At 29.8% G+C, this 15,857-nt stretch overlaps 1 protein-coding gene across 1 annotated transcript in view; it reads left to right on the top strand.

The window, feature by feature from the left end:
* The first annotated feature begins 1,322 nt into the window (after nucleotides 1–1,322).
* Nucleotides 1,323–15,857, top strand: part of LOC106686818 (clavesin-2) — a 20,068-nt gene continuing 5,533 nt past the window's right edge. The window contains exons 1-5 of the mRNA XM_014430367.3: nucleotides 1,323–1,641; nucleotides 6,330–6,421; nucleotides 7,752–7,905; nucleotides 11,042–11,235; nucleotides 11,479–11,586. Of these exons, the coding sequence (XP_014285853.1) occupies nucleotides 1,476–1,641; nucleotides 6,330–6,421; nucleotides 7,752–7,905; nucleotides 11,042–11,235; nucleotides 11,479–11,586 (714 nt within the window). The 5' untranslated portion in view covers nucleotides 1,323–1,475. The remainder of the gene's footprint in view (nucleotides 1,642–6,329; nucleotides 6,422–7,751; nucleotides 7,906–11,041; nucleotides 11,236–11,478; nucleotides 11,587–15,857) is intronic.

The following is a 15,857-nucleotide window of genomic DNA, read 5'->3' as shown; positions in this document are numbered from 1 at the left end:
TACTCATAAATGATATTGTTGTTAATGAAGGGGGATCATAATCATTAAAAACAAAAATCCTACAAAATCCTTGATCTCTTCATTCTATATTCATTCACCGATTCATTAAATACTAAGTTCCAAATGATTGATATATTTATGCCCTCTCATAGAATCCTTTGTCCTCCTACAACCTCCTAGAATTTCCTCCATCTCCGTTCATCAATACTTCTCCGTTCTTTTCTTCAAATAGAACCTATTCCTTCATCCACTTCATGATCAAAATACCTAATCAATGTAAAATATCTATATATTCATGAAATTTTACCACCATAATATTGTAATGATAATTTAAATACCACAATTTGCTAACTATTTGGCCAAACAAATAATCATAAGTCTGAACCATGTAATTATTCTTAGGAAATTTTTCATACAGAATAAAATAATTTTTTTCATTTCATATACTCTAGTATCAAAATTTAAAAAAAAATTAAAAGTTCTTAATTAATATTTTCTGGACAAAAAAAGAAAGGTTTACTTCCTTGGTTCTTATAATGTGTTAGTAGGTTTATTTTCAGTTATAATTAAATAAGTCATAAAACATAAAACCATCCATTTTTTTTTAAATATAAGAAGATAGTCAGAGTTGCAGTCAAAAAAAGAACTAATAGTTTAAAACTATTTTAATGTCCGACATATTCTGTTCAACCTTTCGCTTTGAACACCCCTGATGAAGCCCTGCAAAGTGGGGCGAAACGTCGGACATCAAAATAGTTTTAAACTATTTGTTCTTTTTTTTACCGCAACTCTGACTATTTTCTTATATTTAAATCTTTACGGTCAACTATATATTCATATATACTTTTTTTTCTTTTTTTAAATAAAAAATAGTAGCTATTTAAAATAAATGAATCGCCCCAGGTTTTATTATTGTTTGATGATTGAAAAAAATATATACAATAGGTTAAATAATTGTTATAATGAAGATTCCTTAGTAAATGTTGAGTTAAGAGTATTTAAGTTTATTTAAAAGAATGAAAAGAAAAAGTTTCCACTATCAAATCAGATGTGACCAGATGGTTTAAAAAATGGAAATGGAAAGAAAAAATGTGATAGCATTATCAAATATATTCTAATATTGTAAGCTGGATATATAATATTAGACACTACGTTAAAATTTTTTTTAGTAAATTGTTTGAGAATGGAAAATGAGCCAAAACATCTAAAAAGGATTATGTTTAAATAAAATATTTTATCAATATAAATATTGTGGGTTTAAAAATGTGGTTCTAGTTTCTTTTTAACCTATTTAGATTAATATTATAAATAAATTTATAATTTCTAGATGTTATTGTTTAAAATGAGCAACGATAAAAAAAAAAATTATCATAAAGATAAAAAATAAATTTGGATCATCACAAGCAAGGCAGAAAACAAATAATAGAAGTTTTGATTGTGAATGAAAACAGAACTGGCCATTATTATAGACAAAAATGGTTAACTTTGAGGCTGAAGTTGGAGTGGGGAGATCACTTAGGCTGTTGTTAAGTTGGCACTATCAGAGGTTCACTGCAGCTGTAAGGAATCGGCTAAAGAAGATGTCACTTTCAGAATATAAACATGTCAGAGAAGTTGAAGAGCTAAGGCAACTTGTAAAAAGTAAGTGAATAAATATTTTCTAATTAGATATTTCTGGATCCCATCAAAATATTTAAGGTTCATTAAGTTCTTCATAGTGTACCATCAATGAAACCAATGTTCATTATTCAATTATCTTCTATAGTTTAATCACTGTAGATAGATTCAAATTTTTGTATTTATTAATGAAATTATGTGAATATGAGTAAAAATTATCTGTTAAAGTCGAAAAATTGTTTTCTCTCAATGACTTTATCTTTTATCTTCTATCCTTACTTTTCTGAACTTTATTTTCAAAAATGCTTAACCAATAATTAAATATAATAATATTTAAATTAAATAATAAATAGTTGTTTATATAATATTAAATAAAATAATATTTATTCTTTTGATTAAAAATGGTAATTAAAACAACATTTTTAGTGTTAATTCTAATCGATATTAAAGACTATGCAAAACATTTTGTTAATTGAATTGCTTAGAGCAGGTTTGATAAAGAAATTTGATCATTACTTTTTTAAGTTTATTTATATTAACATAACAAAAAACATATTTAAAAACAAGTTTGGAATTAACTAAAAAAAAAATTAGATTTTATATGAATGAAAGCAAAATCAATGCAATAAGGTTATAAAATAAGAGTTTATAATCCTCTTTTAAACACAAGACAACATTAACTCGAACATTTTAGCTTATTATTTTTTTCCTTTTATGTTGCTGTTATGTTATTTCATTTTTGAATTAATTATAATAACCCTTTGTATAAGAGTTTCTATACTATTAACCCAACTGAAGAAATGGTGGTATGAGCAAGAAGTGAGCTCTACTTTGTCATGATTTAGATAAAATTTCTTGACAGGATTCGCCAAACTGAATGCAATAATTTTGGACATCTAGTTTCCAAAGCTAAATATCACTGAATATCTATAGGATAAAAATTTTTATTCTAGATTTTCATCTAGAAGAATTAAAATACTCCCAATATAACCCGGTTTCTTTGAGTAGTAAACATTCAAATGAAAATTGTTTTTCATTAATGTTAGCATCCATATAATGTTTACTAATAGTTTTAAATAATTTAAAGAAAACTGATGTTTTGCTTAGGGCATATATATCTCTTGGCTGATTGAGATAACAGAACAAAGATAATATTTTTAGTCGAAGCAGAACTTAACGAATTCTTTTTTGTGAAAAAGGATGCAATTTTTTTTTTAATATCAGCATATTCATGTAATTGGGACACAAACACTACTTTAAAACTATTTTTTTCAGACGTAAGGAAATGAAAATGTTAATTTATAAAAATTTCAGACTCAAAGTTATTCATTATTAATACAATAATAGTGCTACATTTACTTTGGAAACAAAATGATAACTTACTAAAAAAAATTGATCAGTAAATTAAATATATAAATCTGTGATAACTTTCTTAGACTGTGATAATGCCTACCTTTAAGAAAGGAGGGTATTATACTCTATATCAGTGTTAGGTAAATTTTAATTAGTTATATACTTGTACACCATGTTTATGTTAATTAAAAAATGACATACTTCTACTTCAAACAAACATACATCTTTTGAGGACGTGGGCTCTGGTTCATAATAAAAACATAATAAAAAAGTATAGAAACAACGTGGTAATTACACTAATACTTATATTTTTTCATAATAGGGAGGACTATTAGTGATATTAGAGAAGTTAAAAAGTACTAAAGTACAAGTTACCATTGTACAAGTCAGTGTAATTGTATTATGTTAAATCGACAAGACTAATAGTATTAGTTTATACTTTATTATGAAACAGGGCCCAGATGGTTGTATATCCATAAACAATAAATACCATCCATCATCAATCCTTCTTTGTACTTATTGATTAATATTTAAATAATCAATTATTGAATTAAAACTGTATTTTTTTTTATTAATTTGCTTTTAAATTGTTTTCACTTATGTAACTTAATAACAAACAAGTTAAAATGTTTGCCTGTTGACTGAACTTCCATTGTGCTATTTTGCAAAGAGTAAGCAAGTAAACATATTTTTCATAAGAACATTTTAAAAAAGATAAAAAGAAAAACAACTGGAAAAAATAATGAAGTTTATTTTCACTTTGAAAGAAAATATATTTTAAACAAAAACAGTTGAAGCAAGATATTTATAAACAATCATAACAGATTATGTTTGTTATTTTGTACTCTGATTTTCCAATCATTACTAACCTATATTAAGAAGCTTTGATATTATTTGTTAGTTCTTGAACCAAAAATGTATATAAGGTATTCAATTCAATAAAAAGTATATTCTAGTACAAAACATTTTGTTTTGTTTTGTATACAAAATGTTAAAAAATACTTATAGTATCAGTAATAATTTTAAGTATTGAAACTAAAACTGTTATTAGTTTTATTTATAGAATTATAAAAGAATTTTTTTTATAAAATGACTATTTTTTTGAATAATTTTATTTAAAAAGCACAATTTATTCAAAATATTTTTCACAGATTAGGTCTGTTTTACTCTTATATTGATCTGACGCTCTAAGAGAAAATAAAGAAATATAGAAATCATAAAAAATGTAAAACATAAGAATTTTAAAAGTTTTTGGTGTTTGTCCACAAATTGTTCACTCCATATAAATTGGTTTTATAATTTAATTCTAAATAAGAATCCATCATAAAAGATTCCCTTTTCCATTAAGAAAAAGGAATTAAAAAGTTAGATGTGCTGGAGAACTGAGGGAGGCTATTAAATCAACTTTGCTACTAAAAGAAATTACTGATTCAATATCTAAGAAATACTTTGAAATTTCTGAAACTGGATAACCGGGGGTCATTTATGTCTTAGAGGAAGTTCCCCGTAGAGGATGTTTGAAAGAAATGTTGATAATTAACAGTGCAGTCAGTATCCCAGAATGTCATTAAGTACCACCAGCCTAACCTTCCTATATTAAACTGTTGTTGAGATATTATTTTTCAAAGAGTTTTCCTAGAAAATCATGTTTTTCTCAAAATTCCCGACCAAAACTGAAGATTTATTAATTTTTGGAATCTAAAATAAATTTTCTATAAAATTGCAATCATTTTATAGGAAAATATTATTTTGTTAGTCAATCATAGAAACTAAAGCAAAATAATCAAGTAAAAATGAATAATTTTTGGAAATACTCAGTAGGCTCTCATGCTATAAATTTTCAAGGCATTAACTTGAGGATTTTATAAACATTGCTTAATTTTATCAGTATTCCAATGGTATTTCCAACATTACCAAGTTAATTTAATTTTCAAAAAATATTAAGGTTTAGAGGTAAAAAAAAGTATTAGATACTTATAAAATATGAGTATCTAATATCATTTATTTATTTATTTTTTTCTAGTTTTACTCTCTCGTATCTTGTTTTCTTTTTTTTTTCCTGTAAAATGAACCTAAAGTGTGCTTCTACTAAAAAAACAAAGTGTTGTCAGTTTAAAATTGTTTTTATTGTTAGCCATGAATTTTATCATTGTCTGTTTTTTTAACAATGATATGGGAAGAAATTGAATTAAGATTTTTTTTTTCCGAACCCCTAAAACAGAATATTATTAAAATAATAAAATATAGATTACATATAATTGTTTTTCTCAGTTTTTAGCACTGTAGCAGTGCTCCATTCTAAGGAATGATTAATGCAATATATTTTCTTGAAATATTTGATTTTTAAATATATGAGGTGCTGGGGCGCTGTAAGAGTGGCCCCAAATAGAAGTTCCAGCCTTAGAATACTTTTATATATCTGCAGTTTCAACAACAGTGAGAGCGCTGGTGTTGTTGGTGTGTGTGAGATGGTTGAGTTGGTAAGAACGCCTTTTTACCGTCCTTGTTTTCTGGTAGAGGTGGGTGGAAAGCTTAAGATAGTTATCCAGCTTCATGCCCAGGTAAATGATGGAGTTGGAGGGGGATATGATTGTGCCGGCAAGTTTAAGTGACTTCGGGCGTCGATTGTCTGTCCTGTTAATGAGCGAACACGACACAGTCTGTCTTTGCAATGTTTAAATTTTTTTCGAATTTCATTCATTCAGAAAATATTTGGTTTCTTATAAAGCATTTAAGATTGCAAGTAGTCATGGCAAGAGCAGGAGGTAACATAAAATACTTAACACTAAATCATTTTCAAGGTTAACAGAAAAAAAAAACTTGCATGTTTGATGGATATGTGTTGTAGAAAATTGGTATTATTATTTAATTTGTAAATAATATTGTAAACAAAACTGTAGATAACAGCACTGCTTCTCAGGGATGGAGGAGGGAATCCTTAGTTTGTCTCAGTTGGGTGTCAGTAGTGTCTATTATGAAACACACTCTTTGTCTTTATTTATAAAACCCTACCTAAGTCCACAACAATATGTTTAGTAAAAAATGTCTTTTTTAGTCCTCTTTATTTTCATTTATTGAAATTGAGTAAAATTAATTGAAAGTTTTAATTTTAATTGTTTATTTAAGAAATAGCATACAATATATTCTGTAAAGCATTAAATTTTCCTTTTATTGTTAATTTACTAATATAATTGAAAAATCTACAAAAATTTCATATAAATCCATATTGCATTTTGTCTGCTTATGATCTCTGATGACTTGCTCTACTTTATATTATAAATACCATTTTGTGCCTTTTTTTTATCAACCTATTTTTTATTTATTTTATTAGTCTTTACTTTAATAATTTATAATTTAAGGTGAAGCATCTTTGTACATTGGTGAAGATAATCGGATGATAATGAGATACCTTCATTTCACTAAGTTTGATGTGAATAAAGCCTTTGCAAAGGTATGATATCTTATAATAAGATGATAAATATTTTAATTGTTTATATCTATATATCTTTAATATTTTATTCTTTATTATATAATACTGTCTATTAATAAATCATTTATTTATTGAATATTTTTATGATCTATAGAAAATATCCATGTTAACTATTTTTAATTTTCATCCAAAAAAACTAACCTAATTTTAAATAATTAAAACATTTTAATTTTAAACAATACTAAAATTTCATTATAAAACACTTCAATTTTGTGTTGTACCCCATATTTTTATATTCAATCCAAATTCTTTAAATCTGTTAAAATTATGAATTTTCCACTTCCAAATTATAAATTTTTCACTTTAAGTTATCTAATCTTCCACTTATCTTTTGTGGTGCTTCAGCTTAATAAGAGCCTTGGTCTCCAATCTCATATATCTTATGCTGTTTTTCTCTACACTCAAGCAAAGAGAGATCTAGACTTCTAATTTAATGATTTCATTCTTAATCATCCCCTTCTTCTTTTTCCACCCACTTGGGTCCAGATTACCCTCATTAATGGAGCCTCATATTCCTTTCTTGCAACATTAACAGTCCTTCAAAGTCTGTTAATTTATATATAAATGACTATCTGTCTTTATAAAGCTGCCTGTTACCTCTATTTCACTAATTGTCTCTTTCTGCTCTAGGTTAATCAGTACTTTGAATGTTTATTAACTGGGGAGAGGTGTAGCCTTGAGCATTTTGCTCATATGGGGTAATAGATTTCTGTATTTCCCAAGAATATCATCTGTTTTGTTTATACTTTTGTCTACTTCCTTTAACCCTTTGATGTTGTTATTGCCGCTTATTTATGTTACTTCCTCTTTTACCTCCCCACCTATACTTAATTGATTTTTGCTATGGCTTCCTCGCAACGGTAAGACTGATTATTTCTCTCACAAGTACACTCCTGGCTTGATATCTTTTTGTTCTCATTTGAGCATTTTGCTCACCTGGACACCTCCTGTGTTTCTTATTTTAAATCATAAGCCAAGGAAAGAAGATCTTAGATCTTTTACAAAATTTGAATTCTTCAGCCCCTGATGGAAGACAAGGAAATTTACAATTTCAATTTCGAATAGCATTGAGAGTAATAGTAAAGATTTTTGTCTTCATCATATTGAATTGTATTAAAAAATAATAGAAATCATATACAATGATATGAATGCTCATGGGACAAAAAAGAGGACATTTTCAATAATTATTAAAACAATAAAATAAGAAGATTTATTTTCGTTTATATTTCATAATATATTTAAAATATTTACAATGAAAGTAGTCTTAACATATATCATTATTTTATTTTAGATGAAATCTGTATATATGCTGAAACTTGAAAATCCAAAGTGGTTCGCTACTACAGTTTTCAGTGAGAGTCATAACATTGCTCTCCTTAGACACATTCATTGTCTCTTGAAAGACCGTGACCAATCAGGAAGGAGAGTATATGTCATTAAATTAGGTAATTATAATAAGTTTTAAGCTGCTTCATTTTTATTAGAATCACTGCATATACATTTGCAATGGCCCCTTGCTCTGACCTGGCCATTTCTTGCATATGGAGTGGTTATCCTACAGGTTATCAACCTATTCTAGCTAGAGTAGAAAGGTTGAGATTCACTCTGTGGTCCAGCCAGAAATAAATTTTAAAATTCCATTTCAGTTATCAGTCTCTGAGTCAGTGAACAGAATTATAGAACCACTTCCAGGAAAAGTTATTAAACTATTAATAAACTTTTCAAAACAAGGGCTTCCCTGAATATCTTTTGCATTATGAATCATTTTAATGCTTCAAAAATACATGGTTGTAACATATTTTTTCTTTTCAATTCAATTTCTACACATGAATCCATGGAAAGATTTTAATCCATTATTAATACATTTAAATAAATTAGTAATGTATGTATTAATGTACTAAATATTTCTTCACTATATGAGGAGAAAATGGTTGGGGTGCGGTAAAAATATAACACAAATAAGTTGAAATAACTTATTTAATTGTGCTGACATTTTGGCTAGAGTTTCTAGTCTTCATCTAACTTAACTTCATATTTTGTTTCTGTATTTAATGTGGTTACATATTTCATTAATTACATATATTTTCTTTCTCTCAATTTTATTTTTTCTTTCCATAATTTTAAGTTTTAAATAATTAATAAACTAAAATATTCATATTCCTTTGCATTATATAACTTCAAATTTGTATTTTATTTCCTTTTTTTCCTTACTTATTCAATTACCTATACATTAATTTTATTTTCCACTTCTTTCATCACTTTAATTTCATTTTGTACAATTATTTACTTTATGTCATTCTGTTAATACTTTATTTTTTTTAATTTTTGTATTGATTGGTTGTTATCTTGTTCTTTGTTCTTAGCCCTGAGGAAGGCTAGAAAATCTAGCTGAAATGTCAGCATGATTAAATAAGTTATTTCAACTTATTTGTGTTATATTTTGACAGCACCCCCAACCATTTTCTCCTCATATAATTTATCCACGGTCAACTATCTCTTATTATTTCTCCACTATGTTTTTATGACTTATTATTATTGATATTAAATTCATATGCTTTGTTCGATTCGTCTTTGAGATTCTAAGGAATATATCCCTCTTCTGATATTGTTAAGAGTTAAAGGGACTATACCCTTCCTACCAGAGTAAGTATTTCATAATACCTTTCCTTGACCAAGTTATTAGGTCCATAATATGTTGATCTCCTTCAATTAAAATCCTCTGTTTACTCCTGTAATACCCATTCTTTATATTTACATACTACAGCCCACCAAAGAGCAGTTTCCAACAAATCCTTTACCATTTTTGTCCTCATGTGGAATTCTATTCCTTCCTGTATCTGTTGCTCCAATTCCCTTCCAACCTTTAAAGCTAGCTGTTTTAGTAATTTCCTTTCAATACAGTTCCTAATAAATTGTAAATAGATCTTGTTTATTTCTAATTAAAATTTATAAAAACCTAGATGTTAATATAATACTAGTGACTTTTCATTATTATTATTTTATTTTCCCCATTTTTGTCATTTTTTCATTTTATTTTCTATTACTTTTTAATTCATCTGCTAAAATTTTATTTTTCTCTAAGGCTCTAAATTACATCAGTAATTGTTTATGATGTTCAAGAAGGAGTTTTTGCAGAATAAATGAAGAGTTTATTATTATAATTTCTTATTTTAAGAAAGACTCTTATATTACAGACATTAATGTACAGTTCATCCACTGATTTATACTTTTGGCCCTCGCTACATCACAGGAACCCCTAATATTAGGTAGTTTCATTTTCCCTTGACCTGTTTTATTGTCAGGATCCACTGTGCCTGATATATAAAAATAACTAACTTCTAATTATATCTATGATTTCTTTTTTTTCATTCATATTCTCTGGTTGAGAAAATGTGAATAACAAATTTATTTATATGTTGTTGTCTCTTGTAATTTTTAAACAATAATCAAATATCTATTCTTCAGAAAACTAGTTTTTGTTGTATAAAATTGGTATTATTATTTGATTTGTAAATAAAACAGTAGATGGTGACACTATGACACTGCTGTGAACAAAGATACAGGCATTTTCTTTGTTCTGAGCACCAAAACCAGATCACCTAACAAAGGAATGCTGGTTAACCAAAGAAAATAATAGACGACACAGGAGAAATGGATCCTCAGACACGCAAAAGCCTCAACCAAAAAGACAATATAGAGTATCTTTGGCTAAAGAATTTGCCTTATGTGCAATTAACAGAGATGAAAAGCATCTGGTGGAGGAAGGATCTGAAGAAATAAAAGAAGATGAAAGGGATATTCCTAAAATTCATCAAGGAAAAAGTAAAGTAAAGACATATAACAAAAGTTGTATAAACAACCTTAACTTTCAGGATGTTTTGGTTCCAAAGTTACCTGGTGATCCACTATCTGTGACCAAGTTAATTGAAAAGGGGAATAAAGTCATCCTTTCCCAGGAAGGAAGCTCAGAAGAGAGTTATGAACAGTTTGAAAACAAAGCTACTGAAATGAAAGAACAAATGACATCTGATTAACATCAAACATCAAATGATGGAAAAGCTGAGAAGTGTTAAGAAAAAAAGAAGAATCAGAAAGAGAAGCCTGCTGAAAGGTTTCTAAAGGCCTTAACTGGAGACCTGATACTTTGCTTCAAAGATGAAGAAAAATTTGACTGAAAGATGAAGACATTTTTTATTGAAGATTTTTACACCAAAGAAGATGAGGAACACAGATTAAATGCACGAGACACTGATTGGGACATTAATGAAAACAATATGGATTGTGAAGCATGTTTCTTTGTTCTAAGCACAGTCGGATGTGGCATCTATCAACGGAAACATACACTCTTTGTCTTTGTTTATAAAACCCTTCCTGAATTCCACAACAGTTTTTAATTTCTCTTAAAATTCAATAATTGCATCAATTATTAGGAACTTCATGTCACATTATTATTATTTTTTAAATTTGCAATAATTTGAGTATTGATTATTGAATATGATATATTCTGATCTTATATGATACTGAAATTGATTTATAATATTCATTTACAAACAAAAGTAAAATTTATGTATTTTTTTTTAGGTAATATTGTAATTGGTGAACTTGATCCTTGGGAAAATTTTCAAGTTGATGATTTGTGGTTAGAACTAGCTCTGGATGAACCTGAGACCCAAGAAAATGGCCTTGTTTATATTATTGATATGAAAAATTTGTCATGGAGATATCTTAAATACTTCACTCCTAACAACTGTAAAGTAGCTTCCCAGAAAGCAGAGGTACATATTATACAATAATTTATAAACAAAAAGTAGAATTTTCACTCATCAGGTCTAGCAATCTAGCAATGTTCAGCAAAAATTTTTGTGTTTTAAATTATTTAAATAATTTAACTAGATTTTTAGATTTTTTAACATTTAAAGATTCTTAATTTATTCTTTTACTCTAAAATAACTATGAATTTTATAATTAAATTGGACTACAGTCCAATCTTTATAAAAATTTAATTTATACAATTTCAGGGACTACCTGTTCATCACATGGAGTATCATATAGTAAATTCTGGAATACTATTGAACAGTTTGATTACAATTGTTTTTCCTTTCTTAAGTGGATCCACTAAAGAAAATGTAAGTAATCAAGCTTTTGAAGGTAAAACTACCAAACGAGCTCCAAAAGGCAGGAATATTGAATACTAATATTAAAATTATTAGTACTGTTTTAATTAGATCACAGATGTGATATTCTGCTGTCTATGCTCACTCATAAGCAATAAACAAACCCTATAACATATCCTTGTCAACGGGCTTATACTAACTTGTAGCATTCTATGTCTTTTGAAGTTATTGTTGTTTGTGCTTGTTTTTGTACAGTAGTACCTTTTAGAAATATTGAATGAATTTCCACTTTACAATTCTCTAATTTTAATGATATAAATTTCATGAGGAAAAGATGATCAGGGGGATGCGATCAGTAATAATACACAAAGTAAAACTTATTTTTGTACCATTACTGACCCCAACTATCTTCTCCTTACATGAAACCTCTGGTAAATAATAACACCTCATTATAATACAAATTTTAATTAAAAAATTTTATCATATTGATAGTAATACTAGAAAAATTATTGCATACTTAAAAATTATATACAATTTCCTTTTTAAAATAAACTATATAACACGAATATGATTTAACTAAAATTATTTAAAGAATGAATCAGTGTAGTAATAAATACCAGATACTTATTACAACTACAACTTTTTGAAATTTGAACTATTTTTGCCCTGAAATTCCTTTTATTTATTTGTTCGAAATTTTTGAAGATTTTTTTTTATGGATTAAGAAATTAAATATAAATAATTAGTAAGGAAATGAAATTAATGTTATCAACTAATATTGAACACAGGATTATTTTGGCTGTGGAAAAAAAGTTTACAAGTAATTGATCAAGAAATAAGTGATAAAACGTAGCTTACTTATTACTGTAGCTCGGTTAACAGTAACTGACTTTTATGAATTTACAGAAAACAATCACTCGCTTTGATGAATAAGTTAAGATAAAGTTCTTGGAACTTTTTTTTTTCTATATTTGTTTTACTTATTAGGCAATGATATAATTTTAATTTCTTCTTAAAGACTGGCATTAGGATTGTATTCTCATTTTATTTTATTTTTTAATTCCCAAAAAGTAATTTTCAGAAGTCTCTAAATTCATCTTTTATTTGTTAACAATGGTACAACTGTTTCCTATTGATGATCAAAGATATCCGATCCAAATATATTTTTTCATTTATCATAAGATAAACATCTCTTTAAATTAATTTTAGATTTTTATTAATAGTGAAAGATTAGGAAAGCAGTAATTTTATTGTTACTCTTTGTTATACAGTATGATATACATTTTTCCTGTTAAATTGTATTTTTATTAAATCTAATGTTAGTGTATAATCTTCTTAAAAACAATTTTCAAAAAATATCAAATTTTTGTATATTCATGCAAAAGGAAGCAATTAGGCCAATGGTGTGGAAAAACAATAGAATGATAGCTTTACAAGTCACAAGTTTTTCGTTTCTTTTTAAAAAATAAAATGTTATCTTATACATTTTTTTTTGTATTTTGTGTGATATTCTTTTTTTAATCTTTAATCATTCTTTGCAAAATTCTGTTTTTGTTTTTCTCATGTCAGTGTCTTAATTAATGCACGAAAATTCCATGTGTTTTAAACATACTGGGAATATTATCTTTGTATTCACTGAGTTTCTATTTTCCATTCTCCACTACTCCAATTATAATTATTGTTAAACACAGACATGAATTAGGTGTTCTCTTCTTTGATATTTTACATATTTATTTTCTAATCTAGTTTTTCAAAAATGTATTTATTTTCTGTTAAAACATTATTCTGAATCCATACTATCCAAATTTAATCACATTATAGATAAATACAAACTCACACACACACGGCCATCCCGTGTGGAGTCGCTAGTCTCCCATCGGGCGCCTCCCCAGGTGGCAGATAGGGGGATTCTCACCAGATATGGTGGAAACCGGGGAAATAAAATACCTGGGGTGGACCAAAACTAGAACCAAATTCAGGCGCAACAGTTCCTAGAATAGGCGGCGTACTGGTCAGTTCTGTTCCTCGGGCTAGAGGCGGCTGTTTCAAAACCTGGCAGAAGATATAAAATGTGAAAATAATGTCAATTGTGCTACAGTGCAGGGGGAGGGAACCTCAGTAACGGCGTCGGTAGGGAATGGGGGGGTTTCCCAGCATCGTCATCATATGACCGCAGTGCTGCAATGGCGGGAGACTTGGCCATTGTAGTATCTAATGCCACAAGACTAACCACAAACGAGGTGATGAAAAATCTTGGGAATAAAATTAAGCAGCTTATCTCCTTCATTCGCACCAAGAATAATGTCCATGGTAAGATAAGGAGTTTCACATGCGAAATCAAACTATACTTTGAAAAGTTGAAAACAGCTGCCCTCCCTATCGATACTGCTGATGGTCACACCCAAACGAAGGAGGTCAGTCCACCGAGGAAGAATGCTGTAAAGTCAGAGGGGACACTAACCACACCTTTGGCGGGCAATAAAAAGAAGAATAAGAAGAAAACTGTACAAGTTGTGCAGCATAATGTAGATCGCCCACAGAGATCTAATGGAGCTCAACATGGAGAACCACAGCAGGAGCAATGGCAGAAAGTAAGAAAAATATCCAGGAAGAAACCTCACCCCAAGCCTCCTTGGCCCGATGCCGTTATTGTAAAAATTTCAGATACCCAGTCCTATGCAGATGTTCTGCGAAAGGTAAGAGAAGATTCGGCAATGGTGGAGATGGTCTCTTCAATCACCAAGGTCCGGAAAATTAATAAAGGTGACCTGCTACTCCAATTGGACCGGAAGAAAGAGCAATCTCTTACTGCACTAAAAAGCTCAATGGAGAGAGTGCTTGGTGGAGGGGCGGAAGTCCGAACTTAGACGAAGGAGTCACTTTTCGAGCTGCGAGATTTGGATGCTCTCACCACAAAAGAGGAGGTTGGGGAGGCCTTAAAACCTCTCCTGGGTGAAGATTCAGAGCCCACCACAGCAGTGAAATCTATCCGTCAAGCATATGGAGGTACACAAACAGTGGTTATTTCCCTTCCGGTTTTCCAAGCTAGGAAAGGTTCGAGTAGAACTGGTTATTAGCCGTACACGAGAAAGACTTAGAGTTGCAAAGTATTTCCGTTGCTGGGGGTATGGACACATAGCCCGGAATTGTGTTGGAAAGGATAGGACCTTCCTATGTCGAAACTGTGGTAAAGCGAGTCACAAAGCTACTGACTGACCAGAAACTGCAACGCGCATTATGTGCGGGAAATGGTGAAGCTGACTACCTCAGCGGAAGTATTAAGTGTCCAGCTTTCCGTTCAGCATTGAAAACAATGACGCAAATCCAACAACATCGTAGATGAGGATACTTCAACTGAATTTGAACCATTGCGAAGCTGTCCAGGATCTCTTTTACCAAATGGTACGGTAACAGCACATTGGCGTCGCTATTCTCTGCGAACAATATAAAAATTTGGATGGCAACTCGTGGGTATCCGATGTCAGTGGTAAAGCTACTATTTGGGCCTGTAATTCCCAAGCTATTCCAGAAATGAATACTATATATCGCACTCCGGCTTTGTATGGGTGAACGACGTTGAATCATGAATGAATAATGAATCAACGACGTATACATCTTTAGCTGTTACGCCTAAGTATCCCAGTATCACAATTGAAGACTTTGAGAATTTGATGGATCGCATTGTCTTAGAGGCTAGTTGTCATAATCCAAAAGTATGGCCACACAAAACATTATTGCCATCACTTACCTAGGTGCGTCAAGTGTGGCCAATAACACGAATCCGTAGAATGCAGCAAGCCTAGGCAAACACCTGCCGTGTGTGGACTATGCCATAAAGAAGGGCATCCGTCCAACTACAAGGGGTGCGAGACGTATAAAAATCCAGCATCCAGAAAACAAGCAGGACCCAGACAAGAAGATACAATCAGACCACCCAGGAGACCCTCAAGAATTGTCAAACCAGGAGTGTCCTTCGCTCCAATGACTGGAGAATCAGGACAGGCAACTCAGGCCCTGCCACAATCGCAACCTACACCCCATTATCCTCAACCTCAATCCCAATATTCTCATGCCTCTGTTCCTCAAACCTCATCCACTTCCCAAAAGCCTAATCATCAGATACCTTGTATCCCCCCTCCTCCTAATGCGACAGATCTCACAAACCTCCTCACCTCTTTCCTATCTGAATTTAGATCCCTTATCATTTCACTCATCTCCTTACTTACAAATCTAGTTTCTAGCCTTATTTCTCCGCCAAGAAACCCTTAAATGGCACCACTTAA

The sequence above is a fragment of the Halyomorpha halys genome, unplaced genomic scaffold, assembly GCF_000696795.3.
Source record: "Halyomorpha halys isolate HHAL.00 unplaced genomic scaffold, Hhal_1.1 Scaffold881.1, whole genome shotgun sequence".
NCBI classification, from domain to species: Eukaryota; Metazoa; Arthropoda; class Insecta; order Hemiptera; family Pentatomidae; genus Halyomorpha; species Halyomorpha halys.
Note: the sequence above shows the minus strand (reverse complement) of the source record. Positions and strands in the feature narration are given on the sequence as shown.